The sequence below is a fragment of the Anomalospiza imberbis genome, chromosome W (genome assembly GCF_031753505.1).
Source record: "Anomalospiza imberbis isolate Cuckoo-Finch-1a 21T00152 chromosome W, ASM3175350v1, whole genome shotgun sequence".
Taxonomy (NCBI): domain Eukaryota; kingdom Metazoa; phylum Chordata; class Aves; order Passeriformes; family Viduidae; genus Anomalospiza; species Anomalospiza imberbis.
The window spans coordinates 7,082,704-7,096,602 of NC_089720.1; the positions used below are offsets into that span (position 1 = coordinate 7,082,704).

The following is a 13,899-nucleotide window of genomic DNA, read 5'->3' on the forward strand; positions in this document are numbered from 1 at the left end:
ACTCCTCTGCTGGTAATCACTGAAACAGGTCTCCTGGCACACCAACGCACCACCTTAAGTGCAGCTTCTGTTAGGAGAATTTGGTTCAGTCTATGGCTAACAAGAGAAGTCCAGCCACAAGCCACTCCATCATCTCCTTCCAACTCGAGAATTTCTTCTTCCATCATCTCGGATCCCAGACTGTCTCTCTTCTACTTCAAATCAAGGAGGAGTAATATTTTACAGAGCCTTCATTTCTCAGGAAAGGGTTAAAAGCTCAGACTCCCTGGACGGCTGATATCTCTGCCCAGCAGCCGATTCCCAAGGCCAAGGCTGGGCGCCTTCCCCCCCCCCCCCTTCTCTTCCGCGCCGGCAAAGTTACAGGTGCCATCCGGACTCTCTATCTCTTCCCTCTGGGGGGGGGAATGACAAAGACATCTCCGCTTCTCTCCACCCTTCCGTCCACAGGAGCTGGCTCGGTTCCAGTCCTTCTACCCCTCAGCTCACTTCGACCAGGCCTCATGGCTTCCCTTTCCCCCACCCAGCCCCATGGCTGGGCAGGGGAGATCTGCACAGCACCCTGACCGGAACCAAAGAGAGCGAGCTCTTGGGAGTTCTTGCTTTTAACACCCTGTGTTCTCAGAGGCGTATCCCTATCTTCAGTGGTCACTTCAGGTGCCAATATCCAAACTTGACCACTGATTGGTTTGACCCAACTTCCTGAAAAAAATCACTTCCATGTCAAACCATGACAGCCTGGTAGTGAGTGTGTAAGGGATCCTTTTCTTCTTGTGGTGTGGCCAGTTAGTGCATTTGCCTCAGGAATGGTAGACAGTGGCTCGACCATTCAGAGTCCCTGATACTTCTTTTCTACCTCCTCTCTTAGATCTGCCCCTGGGCTGAGCAGATAATCCACTTCACCACACCTCACACAGCTGTTGTGTCTACTGCCATCCAGTACCAGTGCCAGGCTCTGGCATTCCCTGTAGCCCAAGACCTAGATGGCTGCGTGTTTTCATGGCAGCTCTGTCTGTGTCACCACATCCTTTCTGGCAAATCCAGAGGACATAGCTCCCCTCCAAGTGGATACCATAGCTGAGCTCCTTCTGAGAAGGTAATGACCACCAACTGAGCTCTCCTCTTGAGCTGGTGGGTGACTGCATTCTACCTTCCTGAACTGCCACATCCCACCCTGTTTACCTACTTTGTGCCCTAGGAGCTTCTTTTGTAGGGGTGTGTCAGAGACTGGAAAGATCAATGTCTGGAGACATTTTGGGATGCTTGGAATGTGTGTAGTAGGAGGCGGGTCCGGCCTTGCTCTGGTGAGGTGGTGTCCTGACCCCCATACCCCCCAGCCCTGCAGTCTCTGTCAATCATAGCACACTGGAGGCAGCACCCCAGTGTTGCCTAACCCAGCCCCTGAGTGGCCGAGCAACTGGAACTCCCACCTGGGAGGAAGGCCCATGAAGGGCCAAGGCTTTAAGAAGGCTAAGCACAAGGCAAGAAGGTTGTTCTTTAACCCTACCTTCATCTTGGAGTTTTCTGTTACATTGCTGGAACCAAGGAGTTGGTAGCTATATGACCCTTTTGCTATATCATTCCTTTCTTTCTCCCTTTCTTCTTCTTCTAAATTTCTTCTCATGGATCGTAACATCAAATGGGTTTAAAGGTTGCCAAGTTGAATGGGCTAAGATGATGTCGTGATAAGTGTTTTATGTTGTACTAAATCTTTTGTCAAAGTTCCTTGGTTTTCTATTTTTTGCCAGTAAACCTTTGTAGGATTTTTACCTCTTGAGACTATCTGGTTGGTATTTCTCCTTTGCATCTACCCAAAGCAAAGGAACCTCAGTTTAGCCCCGTACATTAAGTGTCTGGGGTGTTACAGGGTGGGGAGTGGACCTCATCACTCCTGACCTCATCCACACTGAGTCAGAGCTGCCTCTGGGTCAGAGCTTCAGTGCTTCCTACTGGGAGGGGAAGGCAGGGTGCTGAGGCACCTCTCGGTGCTAATTTTGAGGTCTTGCCACTTCAGGAACTCTCTCCACAGTCCCTCGCCATGATCCTTGACTCCAGAGCACATCTGCCAGAGCAGTTTGCCTCGGAGTCTTCACCACACTTGCATTGCAATATATTTTAAATCTACTGTGCAAATAGATTTTGCACATTTTTTGTTTTATATCTGCATGATGAATATGAAATTGTGCAGAAGTCTTGCAATACAGAACATATAGTTCCTATGAGTATCTTTTTGTTCTATTATCAGTGAGATGACAGTATAACATCTTTTCATACCTAAAAACTGTTGATGATGCTGACTTTGGGCAATTATAGTTTGTTCAGCAGATGTGCCTGTCTGTTGACCACTTCCTGTGAAACCATCTGGAACTCCATCCACTTTCTGCACAGGCTTGTACCTACAAATTATCAAATAGAAAATCATTCTTTAGGATCACTTTTTTTTAAGTGCCTGATTTCTGAGTCTCAATATACAGTTTTGTTAGTTCACACAAAAGAAAAAAGTAACAACAGAATAATTGTAGCAAGGAAATGTAGAACACTGGTGTTCTGGTTTGAAAACAAGACAAGTGAGAGACTCCAAGTCAGAAATACAATTTATTAGGAAAAGTCAAAAAGAAAACAAAATACATGCAATAATACAAAAGAAAAACCACTGACAGAGTCAGAATACATCCTGGCACCCTTTTTGGTCAGGGTGTTGGTAGCCGTCCAAATTGGAATGGCTGCAGTCCTCCTGAAAATCCAGCAGAAAAGCCTGAGTCTGGTGTCCCAAAAACCCAGAGTATATCCAGTTAGGAATGCTTGGCTCCTCCCTCTGGGTGGAGCATCTCACAATGGGATGTTATAGTTCTTATCAGTCATACAGTGACATTCAGTAGCCCATTATCAGCAGATGTCTCCCCGGAGGGAGAACTGGTTGTGAAAGAGATAAGGCAAACTGGCCATTTAGCAGAAGACAACTGCCATACAGATAGCAAATGGAATACATCTTGCCTTGCAATCTGGGACAATTGGCAACACATAAAATTCATAAAGCAGATATCACAGCACAACTACCAACTTTCTTGTGGAATTTGGTTTAAAACTATACCACTAACATCTAAAGCTCATTTACACTAAACAGATACACAATATTTCATTTTCCAAAGGACTTGTCTTCCCAGGAATCAAGTAACTCAAAAGTAAAGGTTTAATCACCTAAAGAAGGGAGATTCATTTGTATGAAGACAAAGTAATTTAAATAATTTTAACATGTAACAAACCTCTAATGAGCTCAGAAGGTCTGAGAAGGCTACTTAAACTAAGTAGCTGAAGCAGGGGAGGTTCAGACTTGATATTAGGAAGCATTTCTTTACTGAGAGGGTAGTCAAACACTGGAACAGGTTTCCTACAGAGGTGGTCAATGCCTCCACCCTGTCACTGTTCAAGAGGCATTTGAACATTGCCTTTAATAGTATGCTTTAACTTTTGTTCAGGCCTAAAGTAGGCAGTTGGACTAGATGATTGTTGAAAGTTCCTTTCAACTGATCTATTCTAGTCTAGTCTAGTCTAGCCTATTCATCATTTAAGTCACAAAAACTTTTATAAAGGATAAAAAGGACAGATACATCTTCAACACAATTGAAAATTAATTCTGCCATAGCTCTTAGTGATAAGAACTTGGAACCTTTGTCCTTCTGAAGTAGCTTTGTAGCCAGAAGAAAACTAGACAAACCTCAATGCAGAAAGCAATGCATGTGAACTGTTGCTCAAGTCTGAAATTGCAGATTATAAAGCTTTGTTTTAACTTTAGAAACATCAACAAATTCCACTCTGAAAATGTTCCTCTTAAGAAGTAGTTGAGTCAGATGTGAGCATATTCCCATTTTGATCATATTCAACAGATAATAGAAATGTCCTATGTAGCTATTTAGATTTTAGTTTATGAGAAAGTTCCCATAAGAAGCAAGCATCCAAGGTTCTGGTCATTCTAGACATATATTTAACTATACAATAACATAGAACATGTGATATACAAGTGTGTTGATTTGGCATGGCCTGGCTTTTTGGTGTCGGGGGGGGGGGGGTGGTGGGCCACAGGGGTAGCTTCTGTGAGAAGCTGCTAGAAGCTCCCACCATGTCTGACAGAGCCAATCTCTAATGGCTCTGAAGATGCACATGCTGCTGGCTCAATTAGAGAGGTTGGTAATGCCTCTGTGATTACATATTTAAGAAGAAAATCAAAACAACACACACGTAGTTTTTTCCCCAGGGGTGGGGAGGCACCACAGCTGCTGCTGCGGCTGCTGCCATCCCCAGTGTGGCTTGCGGCCAACCTTGCCTGCTTGGCTGCCCCTAGCCAACCACGCTGTGGGCAAAAAGGGCAGGAGTGATGGCAATGGCTTCCCCTTCCCGGTGCCCCACATGAAGAGAGGTGTTAAATAGTGTCAGCACCGTGGCAGCTGCCACTGCATGTACAATGGCAGCAGGGCTGCCTGGCCAGCAGCAGCAGCATGACAAGTGATTCCCTGACACGGAACCTACATGAGATCAACTTCTTGGCACTGTGGGATCTTGCAAGAATCTTTGAATTGGTGGAACTTGTTGACAATGGTACCTACAAGCAGAAGTTCTTCTAGTCAGAGAAGAAGAGGAATTCAGGATATGTGAAGGAAAACAACATGGCGGCACCAAGGTCAGTGGAAAAGAAAGAGGGGGAGGAGGTGCTTCAAGCTTCTTAGCGGAGATTCCTCTGCAGGCCGTGGTGAGGACTATGGTAAAACAAACTGTCCCCTTGTAATGCATGAAGCCCACAGAGGATGCAGAGGTCCACTTGCAGCCTGTGGGAAAAGTGCTCATGCCAGAATGGGTGGATGTTAGAGAAAGCTGTGGTCTAGTGGGAGACCCGAATAGAGAGAGAGGGCCCTGTTTCCAGAGACAGAGAGAGAGAGAGCCCTTGCTTCCAAATGCGAGCAGCCTAGCCTTAAAAGACTGCACCCCATTGACAAATGACCCATGCCACAACAGTTTGGGGATGACGGTTTTGCCCGTGGGAGGGACCCCATGGCATAGCAGAAAAAAGACTCCTCTCCCTGAGCAAATGGAAAAAGATCTTGAATGATGATCTGACCAAAGCCCCTCATGCCCTGTGCTGTCAGTGGGAAGGACAGAGGGGTTGGGGGAAAAAAAGGTGTTTTAAAGGCTTATTTTACTTCTCATTTTCCTCCTCTGACTCTGTTAATAATAAATTTACTTTATACCTTTAAATTTGAACCTGCTTTGCTGTTAAAGTATTTTTTTCTCCCAGTCCTTAACTCATGAGCCATTCATTAATTTTTTCCCTCTCTTCTACCCAACTGTAGCAGGAGAGACCAAGTGAACAACTTGCATGAGTGCCTGGCATTTGGCCAGTGTCAAACCACAACAACAAGAAGTATACTTTTCCAAAAGACACCTCTTGACCCGATTAACATAGAGTATGATAACTTTAGGAATGAGAATACTTGAAAACAAAAACTTTTGTCATCATCTAAATCTCTATGACTTTTATATGAAATTTAGTTATTGTAAAGGCCAAGGATAAAATCCCGGGCCTGCAGAAATACATTTTACAACTGTAATCAACTTTAGGAAGACTAAAGTTTAATCTCTAGTATCACAGTGATGTCGAATTGATTTTTGCCTTTTTTCTTTTATATATTCTCTATATTCTTTACACATATATTTGTAACTCTGTAGCCTATTATTGTATTTGTACTTAGCTCCACTACTTTTCCCTACCTTTTCCCTACCTGATCAACAGTGACATTGAACTCTTATCGATAAACTTCTCATCACTTGATCTCTTTGCAATCCAAAAACCTAATTTTTAAAGAATTTTTAACTTTATTCTCATTATACTCTAAAAATGTCTGGCAGAAGATCAATTTCTATTTTTAAATAAAAATCAGTATGTTCACATAGTTCCACTAGTTTCTAGAAAATTTATTATTTCACATTTTTTCAGCTCTTTGAGTAGAATCCAAAGTGTCTTGAATGCATAAAAGTAACAGTCTTTCGAGTTTCTAGGGTTTAAAAAGAACTTTCACACACACACAAAAAAAAATCTAGATGCTAGGAGACAGGATTATGCTACCACTTGCTCCACTGTGCTTTATCTTGGGGGAAATCTTAATTCCGGCATTATTACAGGTGACATTATAGGAGTCAAACAGTTTCAACATCTTTTATAGTCCAGTTAGCCTCACCTTGTTCCTGAGAAGTTGATGAAGCAGCTAAACCTAGGAACCATTTAAAAACATATGAAGGAGAAAATGGCAATTGGGAGTAGTCAGCATGGATTCACCAAAAGGTGTTCTCACTTGACCAAATTGATAAACTTCTACAATGAAATGACTGGCCTGGTAGATGAGGGGAAAAACTGATGAAATATGGGCTGGATGAGCAGACACTGAGATAGATTGAGAATTGGCTGAATGGCTATATTGGGTTTATGTGGCAAAGTTTTGGTAGTGGGGGTCTGCAGGGGTAGCTTCTGAGAGGAGACAGCAGAAGCTGTCCCCATGTCAGAAAGAGCCAGTTTCAGCCAGCTCCAAGATGGACCCACCACTGGCCAAAGCCTGAGCCAATCAGAGACATTAGTAGCGCCTCTGTGATAACATATTTTAAAAAGAGTACAAAATGCTGTACAACAGTAGCTGAGAGAGAGGAGTGAAAATATGCGAGACAAAATTCTGCAGACACCAAGGATCAGAAAAGAAGGAGGGGGAGGAGGTGCTCCAGGTGCCAGAACAGAGATTCCTCTGCAGCCCATAGTGAAGACCATGATGAAGCAGCTGTTCCCTTGCAGCCCATGGAGATCCATGGGGATGCAGAGATCCACCTGCAGCCTATGAGGAACCCCCACCAGAACAGGTAGATGTGCCCTGAAAGAAGCTGCAGCCCATGGAGAGCCCACACTGGAGCAGGATTTTGGTAGGACCTGTGACCTTATGGGAGACCCATGCTGGAGCAGTCTGTTCCTGAAGGATTGCACTCCATGGAAAGGACCCATGCTGGAGTTCATGAGGAACTACAGTCTATGGGAAGGACCCACACTGGTGAAGTTCATGAAGGACTGTCTCTTGTGCGAAGGATCCCACACTGAAACAGGTGAGGAGAAAGGAGAGGCAAAGATAATGCATTATGAACTGACTGCAACCCCCATTCCCCATCCCTCTGTGCTGCTGGGGAGGAGGAGTTAGAAGAGTTGGGAGTGAAGTTGAGCCTGCAAAGAAGCAAGAATTGAATGTTTTTTTAAACTTATTTTTATTTCTCATTATCCAAATTTGATTGACAATAAATTGAATTAATTTCCCCAAGTCAAGTCTGTTCTGCCTGTGATGGCAATTGCTGAATGATCTCCCTGTCCTTATCTTGACCCATGAGCATTTGGTAGTATTTTTCTTTCTTGTACTGAGCAACTTGATGAGCAGTTGGCAGTCAGCCAAGATCAACCTACCACAATGGCTGGGCCCAGAGGATGATGATCAGTGGCAAAAAGTATAGCGACTAGCACTGTACTTCAAGGGTCAATACTGGGTCCAGTCCAGTTCAACATTTTCATTAATGATCTGTATGATCAGGCAGAGTGTACCCTTGATAGTAAAAGGGTTTTAAAATCATGGGGACTTGGGGAGTTAGAAGGAAAGTTAGGCTTAGTAGGCCCTGGGAAAATACCCTGGGAAAGTATAGGCCTTGTACTTGCTAGAACTGCGCCTGTGTAACTAGTATATGATAAATGATATAATTGTTAGATGCAATGATTGTTTAGTAATTAAATATAATTACTGTTTAATCGTAAGAATAATCATGAGAAACTGTGGTCAGGGGCTTGAGAAAGATCACGAGAAATTCATGCTTGAATAAGGTCAATGTATACAATAGAACAATATAAGTTTAATAATTAATATGTAAGTTATATAACAATAGAATATAAAATACATTCAGCTCGAAGTCGGGTTTGGGTCTGTACCCCTGATTCCCAGAGCTCTTCAATAAAAGCACCTGCGTATAATCATATTCCATGATTATGTGTGTTCCCGAACGCTAACACCCTCAGCAACTTTGAAGACAGCACCAAAACTGGGAAGAGTGGCTGATATTACAAAGGGTTGTGCTGCTTCCAGGAAAGCACCTGGGAGTCCTCATGGACATCAAATTGAACATGAACAAGCATTGTGCCCTTGCTGCAAAGAAGGCCAGTGGTACCCTTGTATGCATTTGGGAAAGCATTGCCAACAGGTGGAGAGGCATGATCCTTCCCCTTTACTCAGCACTGGTGAGGCCACACCTGGTGTACTGTGTCCAGTTCTGAGCTCCCCAGTACAAGAGAGACATGGACATACTGAAAGACCCAAACAAAGGGCCATCAAGATGATTAAGGAACTGGAGCATCTCTCTTATGAGGAAAGACTGAGAGCTGGGACTCTAGCCTGGAGAAGAGAAGGCTTGGAGGGATCTTACTCATGTATATGAATCCTAGAAGGGAAGATACAAACAAGATAGAGCCAAGCTTTTTTCAGTGGTGCACAGTGAAAACAAAAGAGGCCATGGGTACAAGATGAAACACAGGAGATTCCCTCTGAACATCAGGAACTATCCAGTGATTGAGCACTGGAACAAGTTTCCAGGAGACATGGTAGAGTCTCCCTCTTTGGAGATATTTAAAAGCCATATGGACATATTCCTGATCAACTGGTCTAGATGGTCCTTCCTGAGCAGGGGGGTTGGATAAGATGACCTCCAGAGGTCCCTTCCAACCTCAACCATTCTGTGATTCTGTGATTCAATTATTTAAATATCCTGGCATCTCCTTCCTGTCTTGGGGATGGTTTATTATCCCATCCCATTTTGGGGGTTTTTGATCTGTTTTGTTTTGCTTTGTGCCCAAGGGTGGCAGCTGTCCCCACCCCACCCCCCATCCACGTGAGAGGGAGAAGGCTGACACTCGCGCCACAGCGCCCCCTGCAGCCACAGGGGAATCATCACCACCTGCCCTGCTCAGCTGAGGAGCCACCAGCGCCCCTACCGACTGCAGCCATAACTACACCAAAAGGGAAAGTGCTTAAAGAGCAGGAAGAGACTGTTTATTGGGTTTTCTGTTCTTTGTTGTTGTTACCATTGTTGTTTGCCTCATTATACATACACATACTAGTAAAGAACTATTATTCCTCTTCTCATATTTTGCCTGAAAGCCCCTTAATTTCAAAATTATAATAATTTGGAGGGGAGGGGATCATATTTTCCATTCCAAGGGAAGCTCCTGCTTTCCTTAGCAGATACCTGTATTTCAAACCAAGACACTTCCCATAAACGATCTAGCACCAGTATGTCAAACACAAACCAGACTTCCATTTGGAAGTCTGAGCCATATAGCAGCTCCAGTTGAAAGCCAGGGCTATTACCTATATAGGTGAGGCAAGTCCTTACCTCTGCATTTCTTTAATTCCAGTACAAAAGTGCTTTAAATGGCTTGATCTGTGTCTGTTGAGTCCAAGCTACTGTCTCAATTAGGAGATGGGACTGTTATCAACAGCCATCTGTAGTTTACATTTACTATTTTTAAATTTCTTATTGGAATACAGAAGTAGTAGTCCAATAGCTCATGTTGACCACAGCTGTGACTCAGCAACCTTTGGATTAGCTCAATGGTTGTTGCCACTCAACTGAAATTCATTTCTGAAATCTCAGACCCTGAATTAAGGGCCATGTCAAACACTGCACACAAGCATACCTCTAGCAGGTCTTTGGATATATTCACATTTGTGGTGGTTCAGCCTTGGCTAACAGGGAAATTCCCACTCAGCCACTCACACCCTCCCTGGCCCAGTGGGTCAGATGGAGAAAATAGGAAGAACAAGAGCAAGAAAGATTGTAGGCCAAGATAATGACAGGAGATTGCTTACAAATGATCGTTGCAGCAAAACAGACTCGATTTAGGTAAAATTAAGTAAACTTATCATCAATTAAAAATGTAATTACTAATTCAGGTAGCAGAAAGCAAAAAGACAAATATTAAAATACATTTCCTCCTTTCCCAGGCTCATGGCTTCATTCCAGCTTCATCTTTTCCTCCCCTTACTATTGACACAGGTTACATGCAGCCCCTTCAGTGAGGCAATGGGCTCAAGGGTGTAAGGGTGTTATGGTCAGTACATAAGAAAATCTCTCTGCCACTCCTTCCTTCTCACACTTCTCTGGCATGGATTCTCCATGGGCCGCAGTTCCTTCACAAAATATCCAACTGCTCCAGCATGGTATGTTAAATAAGCTGCTATGTGAATACTGATTCTGACACCGTAGAGCACCTCCTCCCCCACCTTCTTTGACCTCTGTTCATACTGCTGGTTTTCACTCTTTTTTTCACCCTACTCCTCTGCGTGTGTGGTGGGTTTTGCCCTGTCTTAAGTATGTTTTCACAGAGGCACCATCAGCTTTGTTGATTGGCTCAGCTTTGGCCTGCATTGGGTCCATTAGCAAGGCAGCTGGAACCAGCTGTGTCCAGCACAGGGCAGCACCTTACCCACTACCAAAACCTTAAGAATCAAAGGACAAACAAATAATGCAGATGTTATCATGGGAGTCTACCATAGACCTCCTAGCCAGGACAATGATGCCAATGAATTATTATTTGAGGAACTAATGGATGCTTCCAAGTTAACTGTCCTTGTCCTTATGCGAGACTTCAACTTGCCAGAAATTAACTGGGACCATCACACATCTGGTACAAATGGGACCAGAAGATTCCTAAGAAATCTGGATGACATCTATATGGAACAGGTCCTAAGGGAGCTGACTCAGAAAGATGCCCTCCTTGATGTACTGCTTGTCAACAGAGTGGAACTCATGAGCAAAGTGGAGATTGGCAGCTGTCTTGGCCACAGCGACCACAAAGAGATCTATTTTTAAATCTCTGTTGACAGGAGAAAAGGTCCATCAAACCTCAACTCTGGACATGAGGAGAGGAGACTTCCGGTTGCTCAGGGAATTAGTGAATAAGGTCCCCTGGGAAAATGTTTTTGCAGGTGCTGGGGTCCATCAGTGCTGGTCACTTTTTAAACACCACCTGTTAAAAGCACAGGAGCAGGCGAGTCCCAAATGTTGGAAGTCAAGCAGGCAAGGCAGAAGACCCGCTTGGCTGAACAAGGATCTTCTCTTGGAAATAAGGCCAAAAAGAAGGGTATAGCCAGTGGAAGCAAGGTCAGGGGACATGTGAAGAATACAGAGATGCTGCTCGCCACTATTAGGAGAAAATCTGTATGGTCAAAGCTCAACTGGAGTTGAGCTCCTCAAAGAGCTGGCTGATGTCATTGCAAAACCTCTCAAGGATTTTTGAGCAGTTTGGGAATCTCAGAAGTCCCATCTGACTGGAAGCTGGTGAATGTTGTCCCGATTTTCAAGAAGGGCAAGAAAGAGGTCCGCGGAAATGTCCTGGGTTGTAAGATAAGTGTGTATTCTATTTGCCATCTGTTAGAGGTGGGACAGTTACCTTCTGTTAATTGGGCAGTTTTCTTTATCTCTTCCACAAACTAATCCTCCCTCAGAGGAGATATCTTCTGTTAATGGGCCATTGAGTTTCACTGCATGACTGATAAAATTACATCATCCCACTGTGAGATGCTCTGCCCAGGGGAAGGAGCCAAGCATTCCTACCTGGATATAATCTGAGATTTTAGAACACCAGAGCAGCCTTTTCCCACTGAATTCCCAGAGGAGCAGCTGTCTTCTCCGCTGGACTCCCAGAGGAAGACGAGGCCCACCTACACTACCACTGGACCTTCAGAGGAAAACTACATCCTTCTACAGGATCACTGCTTCAACAGAACCACACCTGTCACTCCAGGAGGATGGCAGCCACCATTTAATAGGACTGCTACCACCACCCTGACCCACAGGGTGTCAGGTCATATTCTGATTCTGACAGTGGTGGTTTTTTTTTTTTTGTTTGTATTATTGCATTTATATTTTTTAGTTTTCCTAGTAAAGAACTGTTATTCCTATTCCCATATCTTTGCCTGAGAGCCTTTTAATTTCAAAATTATAACAATTCGGAGGGAGGAGGTTTACATTTTCCATTTCAGGGGAGGCTCCTACCTTCTTTAAGCAGACACTTGTCTTTTCAAACCAAGACAGGAAACTACAGGCCTGTTAGTCTCACTTAGGTGCCTAGTAAAGTTATGGAGAAGATTATTCTGGGAGGTGTTGAAAAACACCTGAAAGACAACAGTCATCGGTCACAGCCAGCACGGCTTTATGAGAGGAAAGTCACACTTGTAGAACCCGATTTCCTTTTATGATGAGGTAACCCAGCTAGCTGATCAAGGGAAGCCACTTGATGTAATTTTTTTGGAGTTCAGCCCAGCTTTTGATAGTGTCTCCCACAAGATCCTTCTGGACAAAATGTCCAGCCCACAGCTGCATAAACATATCATGCAATGGGTGACCAACTGGCTCATGGGTCAGGCACAAAGGCTTATAGTGAATGGGGTGACATCAGACTGGTGACCTGTGTCTAGTGGGGTTCCGCAGGGTTCCATCCTCATCCCTGTGCTCTTCAACATCTACATAAATGACTTGTATTCAGGAGTGGAAGGTATACTAAACAAGTTCACAGATGATACAAAACTGGAGGAGGTCTCGACTCCCTCAAAACCAGAAAGACCTCGACAAATTAGAGGACTGGGCAATCACCAACCAGGTTCAACAAGGGAAAGTGTCAGATTCTGCACCTGGGATGGGGCAACCCTGGATGTACGGACAGACTGATGAATGAGATGCTGGAAAGCAGTGCCGTGGAAAGGGACCTGGGGGTCCTGGTTGATGGAAAGTTTATCATGAGTCAGCTGTGTGCCCTGGCAGCCAGGAGGGCCAACCATGTCCTGGGGTGTATTAGGCACAACAGTGCCAGCCAGTCAAAGGAGGTGATTGTTTCACTCTGCTCTGCACTGGTGTGGCCTTACCTTAAATACTGTGTGCAGTTTTGGGCACTTCAATCTAAGAAAGATATTAAGCTATTAGAGAGCATCCAGAGGAGAGCAGCAAAGATAGTGAAGGACCTTGAGGGGAAGCCGTATGAGGAGCAGCTGAGGTCACTTGTTCTGTTCAGCCAGGATAAGAGGAGACTGAGGACGGACCTCATCACAGTCTCCAACTTCCTTGTGAGGGAAAGAGGAGGGGCAGGCATTGATCTTTGTGGTGACCAGTGACAGGACCCAATGGAAGGGCCTGAAGCTGTGTCAGGGAAGGTTTAGGATGGATATGAGAAAAAGGTTCCTCACCCAGAGAGTGGTTGGGCACTAGGACAGGCTCCCCAAGGAAGTGGTCCTACCACCAAGCCTTATAGAGTTCAAGAAGTATTTGGACAATACTCTCAGGCACATGGTATGACTCCTGGGGATGGTCCTGTGCAGGGCCAGGAGTTGGACTCGATGATCCTTGTCGGTCGTGTTCAACTCATCATATCCTGTAATTCTGGGAATGCAGTGTCACACAAGTAGGAAAGTTGCATGACCTTTCAAATTAAGAATGAGGAAAAGTGATCTGTAGCATAAATTCAGCCTATACTTTGTCAAGAAGTCAAGAATCGAAGTGTCTATCCGATTCGATGTGATTGATGGAGAGGGGGTAAAATTGATATATCTTAACAGAAAAAGCAAACACAATTGTCAGATGATTCTAAAGGAGAAAAATAACATTTCCCAGGTTGAGTTATCAGAAAGGAGAAGGAAACATTCATGATTCTTAGATTATCTTTGCTCTGAATATCTTTTTAAAAGAGAATTATTGCATGTAAATTAAAACTTTTTTAGTTTTTAAATAAAATTATAAATATTCATAAAACTGTAAATAATAAAGATTGCTCCTAATGACTCAAACTATAGT

The 13,899-nt window shown here is 44.1% G+C and overlaps 1 protein-coding gene and 1 long non-coding RNA gene across 4 annotated transcripts in view; one reads left to right on the top strand and one right to left on the bottom strand.

Moving 5' to 3' along the window:
- Positions 1–13,899, bottom strand: part of LOC137464279 (transcription factor RFX3-like) — a 178,500-nt gene that overhangs the window by 50,791 nt on the left and 113,810 nt on the right. For all 3 annotated transcript variants that reach the window (XM_068175567.1, XM_068175566.1, XM_068175568.1), the window contains one exon: positions 2,272–2,393. In XM_068175567.1, coding sequence (XP_068031668.1) covers positions 2,272–2,393 — 122 coding nt within the window. The remainder of the gene's footprint in view (positions 1–2,271; positions 2,394–13,899) is intronic.
- LOC137464284 (uncharacterized) overlaps positions 11,464–13,899 on the top strand; it is an 82,913-nt gene continuing 80,477 nt past the window's right edge. The window contains exon 1 of the long non-coding RNA XR_010994149.1: positions 11,464–11,493. This is a non-coding gene — a long non-coding RNA (uncharacterized lncRNA). The remainder of the gene's footprint in view (positions 11,494–13,899) is intronic.